Source organism: Zootoca vivipara, chromosome 1 (genome assembly GCF_965207765.1).
Source record: "Zootoca vivipara chromosome 1, rZooViv2.hap1.1, whole genome shotgun sequence".
In the NCBI taxonomy this organism is placed as follows: domain Eukaryota; kingdom Metazoa; phylum Chordata; class Lepidosauria; order Squamata; family Lacertidae; genus Zootoca; species Zootoca vivipara.
In genome coordinates, this window is record NC_142582.1 from 66,993,283 (window position 1) to 67,006,764 (window position 13,482).

At 41.0% G+C, this 13,482-nt stretch overlaps 1 protein-coding gene and 1 non-coding gene across 2 annotated transcripts in view; both read left to right on the forward strand.

Annotated features, from left to right (window-relative positions):
• IPO7 (importin 7) overlaps nt 1-9,558 on the forward strand; it is a 41,517-nt gene extending 31,959 nt beyond the window's left edge. The window contains exons 17-25 of the mRNA XM_035119415.3: nt 48-114; nt 207-332; nt 648-745; nt 3,165-3,260; nt 3,799-4,019; nt 4,305-4,510; nt 5,159-5,365; nt 5,694-5,810; nt 7,480-9,558. Of these exons, the coding sequence (XP_034975306.1) occupies nt 48-114; nt 207-332; nt 648-745; nt 3,165-3,260; nt 3,799-4,019; nt 4,305-4,510; nt 5,159-5,365; nt 5,694-5,810; nt 7,480-7,577 (1,236 nt within the window). The 3' untranslated portion in view covers nt 7,578-9,558. The remainder of the gene's footprint in view (nt 1-47; nt 115-206; nt 333-647; nt 746-3,164; nt 3,261-3,798; nt 4,020-4,304; nt 4,511-5,158; nt 5,366-5,693; nt 5,811-7,479) is intronic.
• On the forward strand, nt 1,474-1,608 carry LOC118075676 (small nucleolar RNA SNORA23). Its single transcript, XR_004691430.1, has one exon. It is a non-coding gene; the product is annotated as a small nucleolar RNA SNORA23 (small nucleolar RNA).
• Nucleotides 9,559-13,482: the final 3,924 nt, after the last annotated feature.

Here is a 13,482-nt window from a genome sequence, read left to right on the forward strand (position 1 = left end):
AGCAATTTATGACATTGACCATGTTTCCTTTAAACCATTCCTTTCAGATTACCCAGCAGTTGGAAGGTATCTGTTTGCAAGTAATAGGAACAGTGTTACAACAGCATGTTCTGGGTAAGAGGTCCCCCCCCCCCTGCAGCTATTACTTTGCATGTGGTGCACTGATTGGATCAAGCCAAGGTTCATGACATCTTTTCCTGTTCCAGAATTCTATGAGGAAATCTTCTCCTTGGCTCACAGTCTGACTTGTCAGCAGGTCTCAGCACAGATGTGGCAGCTTTTGCCTCTGGTCTTTGAAGTATTCCAGCAGGACGGCTTTGACTACTTTACAGGTGAACTTCCTTGTTAGGTCTGTCTGCCTTCATTGAGCATAGGCAGGCCACTGCAGAATTGAATGATAATGATACCTTTTTGTACCTTGCAGCTTTTCATATTGACCAAGAGAACACATAAATAACAAAATAAATAAACCCTTCCAGTAGCACCTTAGAGACCAACTAAGTTTGTCATTGGTATGAGCTTTCGTGTGCATGCACACTTCTTCAGATGGAAGGATTTTTTTAAAAAATTGTTTCAACTACATCAGACCAACACGGCTACCTACCTGTAACATAAATTAGAACTGTTTATTAATCTTTTTACTACAGATATGATGCCACTGTTGCATAATTATGTAACTGTTGATACCGATACACTCCTGTCTGATACAAAATTCCTAGAAATGATCTACAGTATGTGCAAAAAGGTAAGTAACTCACTAATCCTCCTATCATTGTAGCTAAATTTATACCACTGGAGTGCTTTGATCTGCAGAACTGGCACTGCTACAGGTGCCACATAATATTTATTCCACATTTGTGAGAAATCAGTCATTTCATTTGGAGCGTCTTGCCTGTTGACATAAGGCAAGTGCCTTCGCTCTGTTCTTTTCAGTGTCTGTTTAAATCATTGTTTAGACAAACCTATCCAGACACCTTTCTTTTGAAAGTTTTTTAATGCCCGTCTTTAACTGGGGTTTGTTTGGAATTTTAATGTTTTTTTTTTTTGTAAACCACTTAGATGTTTTATTACACATAAGCAGTAGATACATTTTGCTGAATAAATAAATCCCATAGATATCCCTTATGCAGTATAGATCTAGGAAAGAAAGACTTGTGCCTTTCCAGCAGCCAATGCAAATTCACATTCAAGAGACTGCAAGATCTAGCAACTACACACAGACCTAGATAAGCTAAATTATTGGGACCTCTGGAATTGCATGTCCATTTTGCTTAAAAATATGTGGTGGATCCAACTATACAGAGTCAGTAGACCAGGAGTGGGGAACCTGTAGCCTTCCAGATATTGTTGGACAACTCCCATCAGCTCCAGCTAGTGGTCAGATATGAAGGGCCACACATTTCCTAATCCTGTATTAGTCCATAACCTCTTCTGTCATGCAGCTGTATTACTCTTTCCCTGAAGTGGATTAAAAAATTGTGTTTTGCATTTAGACTGTGTTGCTCACATACAACATGTGGCCAAAGAGCAACTTGAGATCATAGTACTGGTGCAGTGATGTTGAAAGACAAGCTTACCACTGACCAGCCTCCAAACTCTCAAACATGGAGAATGAATGTGGGCTGGACTCATACTAAGTGTAATTTAAACACATCTCTTTGTATTCAGGCTTCGGCTTACTACTGTGTGGTATTGTGGTTTGTTTTTTATCATAACCTTGCCTTCAAAGTCAGGTTATTAAAAAGTGGTGGATGATTTTAGTTGGATTAAACATGAACACACCAGTTTCCATTACAGCTGTTTTTGTACATGACCTCACAGTGATTTTGCAGCTGAGTTGAACTGGAAAATTATTCATGCTGTGGTTGACTACAGAAATCCCAGTGCCTTCTCAATTTCACTCTGCTAAACAGATTATTGAGAGCAGTTAGGTCTAACACCTGTGATTCCTTGCTAAGATGGGACAGGTGTCTGTCCCCCAACCTGCTCCCAAGTTTCAGGGAACTTCAGTGAAGAAGAAAGATTGAAATGTATGCACTTACATGCATGCAAAGGAGGTTCCTTGAATTGTGTCCTACTAATACACTATTTTAAACCAGAGATTCCCAATTTTAATGCAAACATCAAAAATGAGCTCTTAAGTGTATACTGGCTTTCATTTAACTTTTCGATTGGTGCTGTCAATTTTACTGGTACTAATAATGTATTTTCACACTAAGGTATATTCTTGCACATTAACATGCACACAGCTGCTTGCTTCTGTGTAGAAGAATCTCCAGAATGGGGCAGCATTCCTGGGTGCTAGATTATTCAGTTTTTTCTTCCCCCTCCACAGTCACACAGAAAATGCTATGTCTGTCTGAAATCTGGAAGAAGAATCTGTATATACAAGTCTGTTTCTTCACCTGGACCACCAGTGCTGGATTAGGCTTGCATTTTGTGTAGCTTTGTGCTCATTTCAGTTGGCAGAACATTTTCTATTTCCACTGAAATACACAGCAAATTATGTTGGTGAGAGGGACAGAAACACTCACATGTAAATTAAGTTCTGTGATATAATTACTGACAAATGTTTACCTAAGTTACAGTTGAATGTATAAAAACGGTCAGTCCCATTCAGATCCTTTACTGGCCAACCTAAGCAGGAATTCAGTTTTGTGGATGTAAAATAATATTCCCTAAGTGAAATCCAACACTGCTGTTCTACTTGCACAACAGCTTTTGATCTTGCAAAGCACCTGCCATAACAGAGAAAAGGAAACAGTCTTTACCAGTTTCCCCCTGCAGTCCCCCCACCACCACCCTCCACAGTGGTCTGGAGGGTCCCCCAATCCTCTGGAACAGATTTTTTTGGAAGTTATAGAAGGCAGCAGCAGGAAGGAGAAAGCAGTGAAAATCCCCTCCACTTACATTAGCAGACATCAGCACTGGATCAAAGCCATTCTGCAAATGGAACAGTAGTATTGGGATTTCAGCCAGTAACTTCTTTACACAATTAATATTTTTTTCATATGGTTCTGATACAAACAGTGCAGCCTGCCTGTGCAGATGGGAGGTAGAATGACTGAGAGTTTCCTTAACAATTTTTTTCTTTGAAAATACAAAGAATAAATGCTACTAAATATCCAGTACTGAAACTGATGGGGTATAATTGTATTTCTTAGGTCCTTACCGGTGTGGCAGGAGAAGATGCAGAATGTCATGCAGCAAAACTGTTAGAGGTGATCATTCTACAGTGTAAAGGTCGTGGCATTGATCAGGTAAGTGGAAAGGACTTTTGACTGCCTAAAATATATGATAGCTGCAGCTCTCTGGAGGAGACATAGTCACCTACCCTTTTCATGTTTAATCAAAAGTGAGGTGCTGGGCTTTGGGAAGGAGGCCTGAGGGCTCTAAACGGGTTCTAGAGTCCCCCCCCCCCACCTCCTTCCCAAAACCTAGTTTGTGCTTTTCCGGCTTGGAGGAGGAGGAGGAGGAGGGCTCTTGGATCCTGCCAGAGCCTTGTACCTCCTTCCCAAAGCCCTGTGCCTCACTTTGCTGGGTGGGGTGGGTGTCAAATTTTGGACTTGCCCCCCATGACAAGACAATGTATGGCCCATGAGTTCTGCATCAAAGGACTCTGGTGAACCACTTGGTATGAAAAGTTGGGCTGTCCTGAGTTAAAGGAGGCACCTGGTTGGGTTATTAATGAATGTAAAAATCAGGGGTTATAACTGAATGTTGTTACTATAAATGTTTTGTTAAAGTATTGGCATCCTATATTGAAACATTAAGAGGTTTTTCCCCAATTCTCTGCAGTGTATACCTTTATTTGTGGAAGCTGCTTTAGAGCGATTGACCAGAGAAGTTAAAACAAGTGAACTGCGAACGATGTGCCTCCAGGTTGCCATAGCTGCTCTGTATTACAATCCTCATCTACTTCTGAATACTTTGGAAAATCTACGCTTCCCTAATAATGTGGAGCCCGTTACAAATCACTTCATTACACAGTGGCTTAATGATGTGGACTGTTTCTTGGGGTAAGTTTGTGTCTTGGGGATCACTGTGCTGGTGCACGGTGCTCTGAACTTTTTTATGCACAGGCAAGAAATTGTGTGCACTCATTGCTCTCACCCACCTTCTCATATGGCTTCTGCAGGGCTACATCTATTGGGGATAAGTAAAAAGAAGCTTTATTGTACATTCAAGACCTCTTTGCTCTTGCACTTCTCTGAATTAAGGTCTCCATTGGGTAAAATGCTACTTGCCTTCTTTTTCCTAAAGCTGAAAAATAATGTAATATGAAATTTCCTCTTGCATTTCAGGCTTCATGACAGAAAAATGTGTGTCCTAGGCTTGTGTGCACTTATTGATCTGGAACAAATACCACAGGTTTTAAATCAGGTTTCGGGCCAAATCCTGCCAGCTTTCATCCTTTTATTTAATGGCTTGAAAAGAGCATATGCTTGCCATGCTGAGCATGAAAATGATAGTGATGATGATGATGAAGCAGAAGATGACGAGGAAGCAGGTAAAGCATTGACCCCTCTGGTAGCAGTTCACCAATATTTATCATGTTCTGGTGACAGCTTCTCAATGAACTTTTAATTCTGGTACGTCTTGTCTTTTGATTTTCCTGTTCTTGCTTTTACCTCCTTGCTTTATTTGTTCTCTTTCAAAGAGGATTCAAATGTTTGTATCTTGGCCTGTCATCTGCTTCTTTTTCTGTTTCCTATGTTACACACTATATTTGCTATGATCACTCATTTTGTATTTCCTCAGCTTTATCTTTGTATTATGAACACTTTTAATATCAGACCAAGTAGCTTAGTTTTTTGTGCCAAGTATCTTTACTTTTCATTTTGCTTTTTGAAAAGCAAACCTAAGCAGACTTCACTGTTGCTTCATTCCTTTTCACATTGTCCAATTTTTGTCTTTTTCCTTTTATGTCTCCGTGTTGGGCTTTTATTTCTCATTTCACGCTGTATAGTGCAAACTGAGAAAGTTTTCATCTAGGGCGTTGTAAAGGTATAGAATTTTCCCAGATAAAAGCAAAACAGAATCCTAGACCCTAGCCCTAGATTAAAATTGTGGAATTGTTATGAAGTACAGATATTACATAAATTAATGGAGAACAGTACACTGCTGTTTTTTATCCTTGAGCCATATCTTCTTACAGAGGAACTTGGGAGTGATGAAGATGATATTGATGAAGATGGACAGGAATATTTAGAGATTCTGGCAAAGCAGGCTGGAGAAGATGGAGATGATGAAGATTGGGAAGAAGATGATGCTGAAGAGACTGCTTTGGAGGGATATTCAACCATTATTGATGATGAAGATAATCCTGTTGATGAATATCAGATATTTAAAGCAATTTTTCAGAGTAAGTCCAACTGCTGTTTATCTTGCATAGAAAACTGGTATTCTCTTTTTTTTGTGCGGCAGGAACTCCCATTGGAATTGGGAATTGGGGTGGCAATTAGGTGTGCAATTAGAGTTCAGGGAGGAATGTGATTTAAAACTGCAGCTGAGGCATTCCATCACACTGCAAGCATGATATGGGTTAAGTTTGAAAGTGGGCAGTTTTATTTGGTCTGTGAGTGAAGAAATCTTACTTTTCATGTTGTGGCACAAGAAATCATTACCTTGCTGAACTCTTAGCCTATCTTTAGTCTGTCTGTTAAATGTCTACATGTCTCTTTGTTCTGTAGCAATTCAGAATCGTAACCCTGTGTGGTACCAAGCACTGACACGTGGTCTTAATGAAGAACAAAGAAAACAGTTACAGGATGTAGCAACTTTAGCAGATCAGCGAAGAGCAGCCCATGGTATGCATATTTTCACTATGTTTGATATAATCTGTTACTATTAAGTGCTGGCTATAGTATTAGGGACGCAGGTGACACTGGGTTAAACCCATAGCTGCCAAGTACCCCGTTTTCCCTGGGAAACCCCCGTTTTTACTTACCTTTTCCTGGTGGTCCCCCGTATCACTTTGTTTCCTGTTTTTCTCCGTTATTTTCTCCTGCCGACAGCCATTTTTTTCTTTCCGATTTGCCCTTCTATGGGCACCAAAAAAGGCCGCCGCCGGCTTCAAAAGTCGCATCTACGCATGTCCGGAAGTGCATAGACGAGACTTCCGGTGTTGGCGGCCATTTTTGGTGCCCATAAATGGGCAGAGCGACACCAGAAGTTGCGTCGACGCACTTCCTGACATGCGTAGAAGCGACTTTCGAAGCCGGCGGCAGCCATTTTTGGTGCCCATAGAAGGGCAAAGCGACACCGGAAGTTACGTCGACGCAACTTCCGGTGTCACACGGCTGCCGGTCCCGGATTCTGCAGTCCGGGACTTGGAAGGTAAAGTTAAACCACAGAGCCTAGGGCTTGCTGAACAGAAGGTCGGCAGTTTGAATCCCTGTGACGGAATGAGCTCCCGTTGCTTGGTCCCAGCTCCTGCCAACCTAGCAGTTCGAAAGCACGTCAAAGTGCAAGTAGATAAATAGGTACCGCTCCAAGCGGGAAGGTAAACGGTGTTTCCGTGTGCTGCTCTGGTTCGCCAGAAGCGGCTTTGTCATGCTGGCCACATGACCTGAAAGCTGTACGCCCAGCTCCCTTGGCCAATAACGCGAGATGAGCGCCACAACCCCAGAGTCGGTCACGACTGGACCTAATGGTCAGGGGTCCCTTTACCTTTATAGTATTAGCATTTTATTAAGGGACCTAAAAGTTCTCCATCTCATCCTGTTCTAAGAAAAAAGAGGACCTGCTTGTAGGGGACAAGCTTTGTGTTGAGCTTGCAGCTTCTTGAAGTACCAATTCTTGAAACAGAAATTTCTGGGCTTGATGCCACCTAATTGACCGTTGATGTTTTCCTGGAAGTCACATATGCATGTGTATGTGTTTTCTAGAAATTCAGATGGATAAAGGGCATGGCTGTGGACCTGCCTGTCTTCCAAGTGTTTTTGCTTTTTTGTAAAAAAATTAGGATTCTCTTTCTTTGCCGTTTGGCAGCTGGTATTTGTGTCAAGTTTGCATGCCCTGTTTCTCTTTCTTGCCCCTGATACAAGTGGGTCTTTGCATAGGATTAACAAAGTTAACGTTCACCATTCAGATTTTGTAATACCTTATACATTCAGAATTGTAGAGTTGGAAGGAACTCTGCTGAGGGTCATCTAGTCCAACCCCCTGTAATGCAGTAGTTAAAAAATGAAGCTTGGATTATGTATTTATTACTGCTTTTATAACTCTTCTTTCTTCCAAGGAACTCAAGGTGGCATACACATTCCCCCCACCCCACCCTTTTTGGGAATTTGAACCCTGATATTTCATGTCCTAGTATTCTGCTTGAAATTGAGTTTGTCTCTGAAGATATTTGAAAATATAATTTCTTATTTAAAAAATGGAAGCCCTTCATTGCTTGAATGTGTACATCAATACAGCTGTGACAAGACATGGTTTGTGACTTTCAGATAATTAGAATTTTTCTCTCCCTTTCAGAATCCAAAATGATTGAAAAGCATGGTGGATACAAATTCAATGCTCCAGTTGTGCCAAGTTCATTCAATTTTGGTGGTCCAGCCCCAGGAATGAATTGAATTATCACTACTTTTCCTCCTACTGTGTGATTGTAGTGAAGAGCTTGTGTTCCTCCCAATAGTGGTTCCAGAACTGGTTCATGTTATCTACAGCTCACTCTAAATGAATTGGTAGATTGAACATTTTAAAAAGAAAAGCCAACCCGGGAAGTGGGACTTGATCATGCAACCGAATACTGGAAAGGTTTTATGAAGATAGGAAGAACCTGACACTTGAGCTTCAAATGACACACTGTGGAAATCAGAAATCAAGAGGTAATGTCATGAAGACAGCTTCCTTTCTATGAAGAAAAAAAGGCATTGGCTGCAGGACTGTTGGAAAGGTCTCATTTACAGTACACAAGCTAGAAGGCCAATTTAATTTTTACACCTGTGGGACTATGAGTATTTGCCCAATCTTTTCCCCTTACCCTTTCTCCTGCTGGGTATCTATTCTTTTAATGTACATAAAGGTAATTGGATAGCCTTACTTAACACTTCATCATTTCCATTTATCAAGATTGTTCATATGTAGAATATCGGACACTTATTGTAGCACTACATAACTGATTAAATCTGTAAATGATTTAGCATTTTCATATTGAAACAAGCCTGCTAGCCTATGTACAAAAATAGCAAAATGTTTGTTTATAAAAAAGGGATGTTCTGGGGAAAAGTTTCAAATTATTTAAAACTAGCAGTTTTGTACCTGGTGACTTTGTGGTGCAGTCACCACTGGTTGTGACTTGAATTTGGTTATGTACAAAAGGGGTTAGTGGTATTTCATTGCTGCTAAAAAAGAAAAAAAATGGCAACACCCTCTGTGTCCTTTGTTTTTTCTTAAAGCTGTCAATGTACAAGTGGAATTTTGGATACAGAAACCTTCATGTTTTAAAGTGCTGAGAGGGGAGTTCATTTTCTCAGCAGCATGTGAAATCTGACATGAAGATTTGCTCTTACAAGAGTGTATTTTGAAGTGTGGTGGTGAACATCTACATATGCAATCTATTAAAAAAATAATTTGGCTAACGGGTTGGATCTGATTGAAATTTATTCCCATATTTGGGAATATGATTATTCTCATCCTTTTCTAGGACCTGGGTAGAGGTTTTAATATCTCTATTCTGTCTCTTTTGTTTTCATACCCACCCCACCCTGGCCTTGCGATGTCCAAAAGCAGACATTCTTTCATTTGCCTGATCCAGCTATATCAGTGGCTTGGTTCATATCCCAGCTTATTGTACCAAGATATGAACAAGTATTTTGCGTGAGCACATAACCCTTTCACGTAAGCTGTGATTAAAGCAGGGAGACTCTAACTGGGGTTTCCCTTTATATCTGAACTGGTAAATGGTGGTTACCAGTTTCAGAATAAGCCAGGATCACGAACAGTGTTTGAGATTGGCTTGTTTGATGGATAACTGGCTAATCAGAGACTTCCTGGTTTAGTTGTGGCTTGCACAAAGGGGCTGCATGCTTGGGCAAAAAGATTTGCTCATATTCCAGCTTATAAAGCTAAGGTATGATCATGTGAACATGGCCTTACGGTTACCAAGTCTCATTTTTGAAGCTACAATTTGTTCTCTCTTGCCTCCAGGTGGTATATTAGTATATTAACTAGAAAGGTAACAAAGTCCTCCCTACTGGGACCACTATGAAAATGATTCAGTGAAAAAGCCAACATCAAAATGATGTGTTTGGCCTGGCTTAGGGCCCATTTATAAAACACATATATAAAATCTTAAATGCTGAGGTTCTTGATCTTGCCTTGAGATCACTGGTGTCAAATATTTTAAGTAAAATGTTTTCCCCCTCCTGGCTGTTTTTTTATTCAATGTCATCTGCTGTTACAATTGATGCTGAACAAGCTACCTTAATTTAAGTGTAAACCTCCAGAACTTTAAAGGCAGGTTGAAAAATGATCTGAATTTATATCTATAAAATGAAACTGAAATGAACATATATATTATGATATTCAAAAATGCAGTCTTCGGAAAAACAATTTGTGTGATGTGTGTTTGTTTTGTATGTATCTATTTTGGGGGGTGCTTGGAATGTAAGGGTTCCTAACAGAATACCTACCTCTCACTTGTCTCAAGCCAGACGAAGGGCTTTCCCTTTTCACTCATGGGTTCATTTTTGACTTTGGGCTTCAATGTGGATTGGATTAAGGCAGGCTTATGTAGCATCCAAATTGCTTGAGAGAGGACGATCTTCCATCTATCCTTTCATTCAGGTTCTGGTCAGACTAGCACAATAAAGTTGGATTCCTGAACCTGTCCTGTAGACATTTCGTTGCTGTTCTGTCTTTTGAGCTTTTTAACATTTCATGTCCTGCGGATTTTCTTTCTTTCTTTCTTTTTTGTAGCGGGTACAACTTTGCAAATGCTTTGTTCTCGTTTGGACATCTCTGGTAAGGTTCCAGTATTTAGAGAACTGGGCCCCTTGGGTTACTGTAATAAGACTTTTTCTCCTTGGACTTAGCACCACAGCTCCTAACAGCAAACAGTAGGAGCACACACTTATTGAGTAGGGTTAATGTGATTTGTTAGTTAGACTGAATTCCCATCAGCCACAGCCAGCATGGCCAGTGGAATCTGGCCCCATTGGCTACCCTAATATATTTACAGTGGTACCTCTACTTACGAATGTTTCTACTTACGAATGGAGCTCCGTCCGCCATCTTGGATGCAGTTTAGATAGGATTTTTTCTACTTAAGAATTTTTTGATAGGGTTGCTTCTACTTACGATTTTTTTCTCCCAATGCATTCCTATGGGATTCGACTTACAAATTTTTTCGACTTACAAATGTGCGTTCTGAACGCATTAAATTTGTAAGTAGAGGTACCACTGTATACAAATCCCATATAGTGTGTGGTGGCTTAGTTTACATTGCAGAGCTGAGTAACTTAGGGAGGCTTGCAATACTTATAAAACTCAGGGTGATCCAATGAAGTTGAATGGTGAAACTGGAGATAAGACAAAAGTTGGCACTACTTCACACAGCATGCAAGTAAAACTGCCATTTGTTACAGAAGATTGATGCCCAGCAACTTGAAGGGCTTTAAAAGATTAGACACCTCATGGGAAAGGGTCTCAATGGCTACTAGCCACAATGTTTGTATTACCTCCAATAGCAAAAAGCAATTTGCTTCTGAATACAGTACTGGTTGCTGTGAATCACTTATGCCATTAGTGGGTTTCCCATAGGCTCCTAGTTGGCCACTACAATAACAAAGGATCAGTAAGCCTGGTCTGATCCAGCAGGGCTGATGTTCATATGCTTAGGGCTATGTATTTCCTTCGACAACCCTAGGCAGCTTTTTGGCATGAGGTAAAAAACTTGGGGAGCAAAATTCTGTTTGACACAGAATATAAAAAGGTGTCAATACTGTACTGTTAAATGTATGTATCTGAACTCATGCCTGCCCAGCACTCATGTATCCATACATACACTATCAAAGAAGTTTGGGATCTTTTGCTGGAGTTATAACATGCCTCAATTTATGAACATGTGTTTTACCCTTAACCTTATGCCCACAAGAAGTTCTTACACAAAAGGAATAAAGAAAGCTTGCTTTATTACGGTATATGAAATAAGTGTTCTCGAGACAGAGGGATGCCAATGGGGTGTGCCTTTGGGAGTAAAATCAAATGGTTGGAGAGATACAGCACCTGCTGTAGAGGCCAATACAGGAAGTATATTTTATTGCATCTGGGGCAGATGAAGGCATCCTGTTCACTGGTACAGATACACAATAGTATTTCTTCTCTCTGCACTTCTCCCAACTTTTTTTCACATGTGCGGACCCTTACAAGGTTAATACATTTCCTGAATGCCTTCAGGATGTTTGTGATAAGGCTGGTTCTAGGGTCAAGGAAGGTTCATAATGGGGAATCTCATGTCATATTTAAGTTATGTCAACTTTCCTCTGCCATGATCTACAATAATAAACTATAGAGTAAGTTCAAATTGACACACACACACCTATTCATAATACATGCAAACTTCAGCTTATAAAGTTGTTATCCTGAAATCATTATTTGCTTATAACTCGATACACGACAGTAATGCCAAGTTTCTTATGCCTTTATTTCATAAAATTTTATACTGCTTGTGAAAAATCTGTGGTTTACAGAACAATAAAAGTACCAGTAAAACATTTAAAAATAAAAGATAAGCAATAAGCTAAAAACAAAACACCTCAACATCCTGCATTGCTGGCTAGGCTTGTCTAATCAAAAATGCACTGACGAAGCACAGTGAAAGTACCTGCCTGATTTCAATAAGCAGGGAATTCCAAAGTGTGGGTGCAAACATTTTGGAGCTTTTTCGTATGCTCTTAAAAGACCTGTGTGACAAACCCCATCCTCTTGGTTTCAACTGCCAAACATGTATGGGAAAACACATGCTACAGCAGCAGTGCATGAAGATGCTCTCAATGTGTGGTAGTAGAAACTATAGAGCTGCTATGACCATGTTAAGATCACAGCCCACTGACTCAGCAACAATAATTTAATGCCCTTGTCAGTAATTAACCTGAACATCTTTGAACTGCCACAGGGCTCTTTGCAGTCTAGTTATTGCAACCCAGATGGTAAGGATGCATAGGGATTTATTATTTTTTTGTATGTAAGCAGTACTATGATCCAACCTCACAAATATATGGATACTCTCTGGTTGTTCTGACACATTTTACCAAATCCTGGTGTCCTTTCTTCATTAATGAAGGTGGCCCTTCACAAATGCATGCTTTGTGTACAAAATAGCACACAATGGCTTCTGAAGCAAGGTATTAGTAAAGTAGCTATTGCAGTTTTCTTTTTAATTTTATAGAATGTTTAATCTAAGTACAGTAGTAGTTTTGGACGTAGTCACAATTGAAACATTACAATCTGGAATTGAATAAATTCTGCCAAGTGATCTCGGACCAATCACACTCCTTTTCAGCCTAACCTACACTACACGATTAAGGTAAAGGTAAAGGGCCCCCTGACCATCAGGTCCAGTTGTGTCCGACTCTGGGGTTGCGGCGCTCATCTCGCTCTATAGGCCGAGGGAGCCAACGTTTGTGCGCAGACAGCTTCTGGGTCATGTGGTCAGCATGACAAAGTTGCTTCTGGCGAGCCAGAGCAGCGCACGGAAATGCCGTTTACCTTCCCGCTGGAACGGTCCCTATTTATCTACTTGCACTTTGATGTGCTTTCGAGCTGCTAGGTGGGCAGGAGCTGGGACCGAGCAACGGGAGCTCACCCCGTTGCAGGGATTTGAACCTCCGACCTTCTGATCAGCAAGCCCTAGACTCTGTGGTTTAACCCACAGTGCCACCTGGGTCCCTACACTACACTACACGATTATTCTGAGGTAAAACCAGGAGAGGGAACCATAAAATGCTGGCTTGAGCGTTTTGTAAGAAAATGTGAGCTATAAATCTTTCCCTTAGATGGAATGTCCGCTTGTGCACGATAGAACTGCAATGGTGGAAAACTGCCCCCTCTGTGAACTGTGAAGGTGAAACATGATTCCGATGCACAGTATCTTGCAAAGCACGCCTACTACGTTGTCTGTAACGTGGGAAATCGTCCATCCTGCAAGAGGTTTTACCTATGTAGGAAATGGCTCCAGCCGATACATAACATCATCAATATGCATGATGTCGATTTACGGGTGTGTGTGGGGTGATTAAAGGACTTCCTAAGGCAGTTCAACCCCCCCCCCGGGTGGTTGTAACAGCCTTTCTCAGGGTGAAAAAGTAAAGACTGGCCTACCCCCTACCCCCGAGTGCGATCACCACCGAGTCCCGAGGGCGAATGACGGCGTTGGCCGCTCTGCTAGCAGCCGTAACACCCCTGTCTCCTCCTCACTCGCCTTCTCCATGTTAGAATCTGCCTAACCGGGGGGGGGGAAATTCCCTTGAAAGCCAC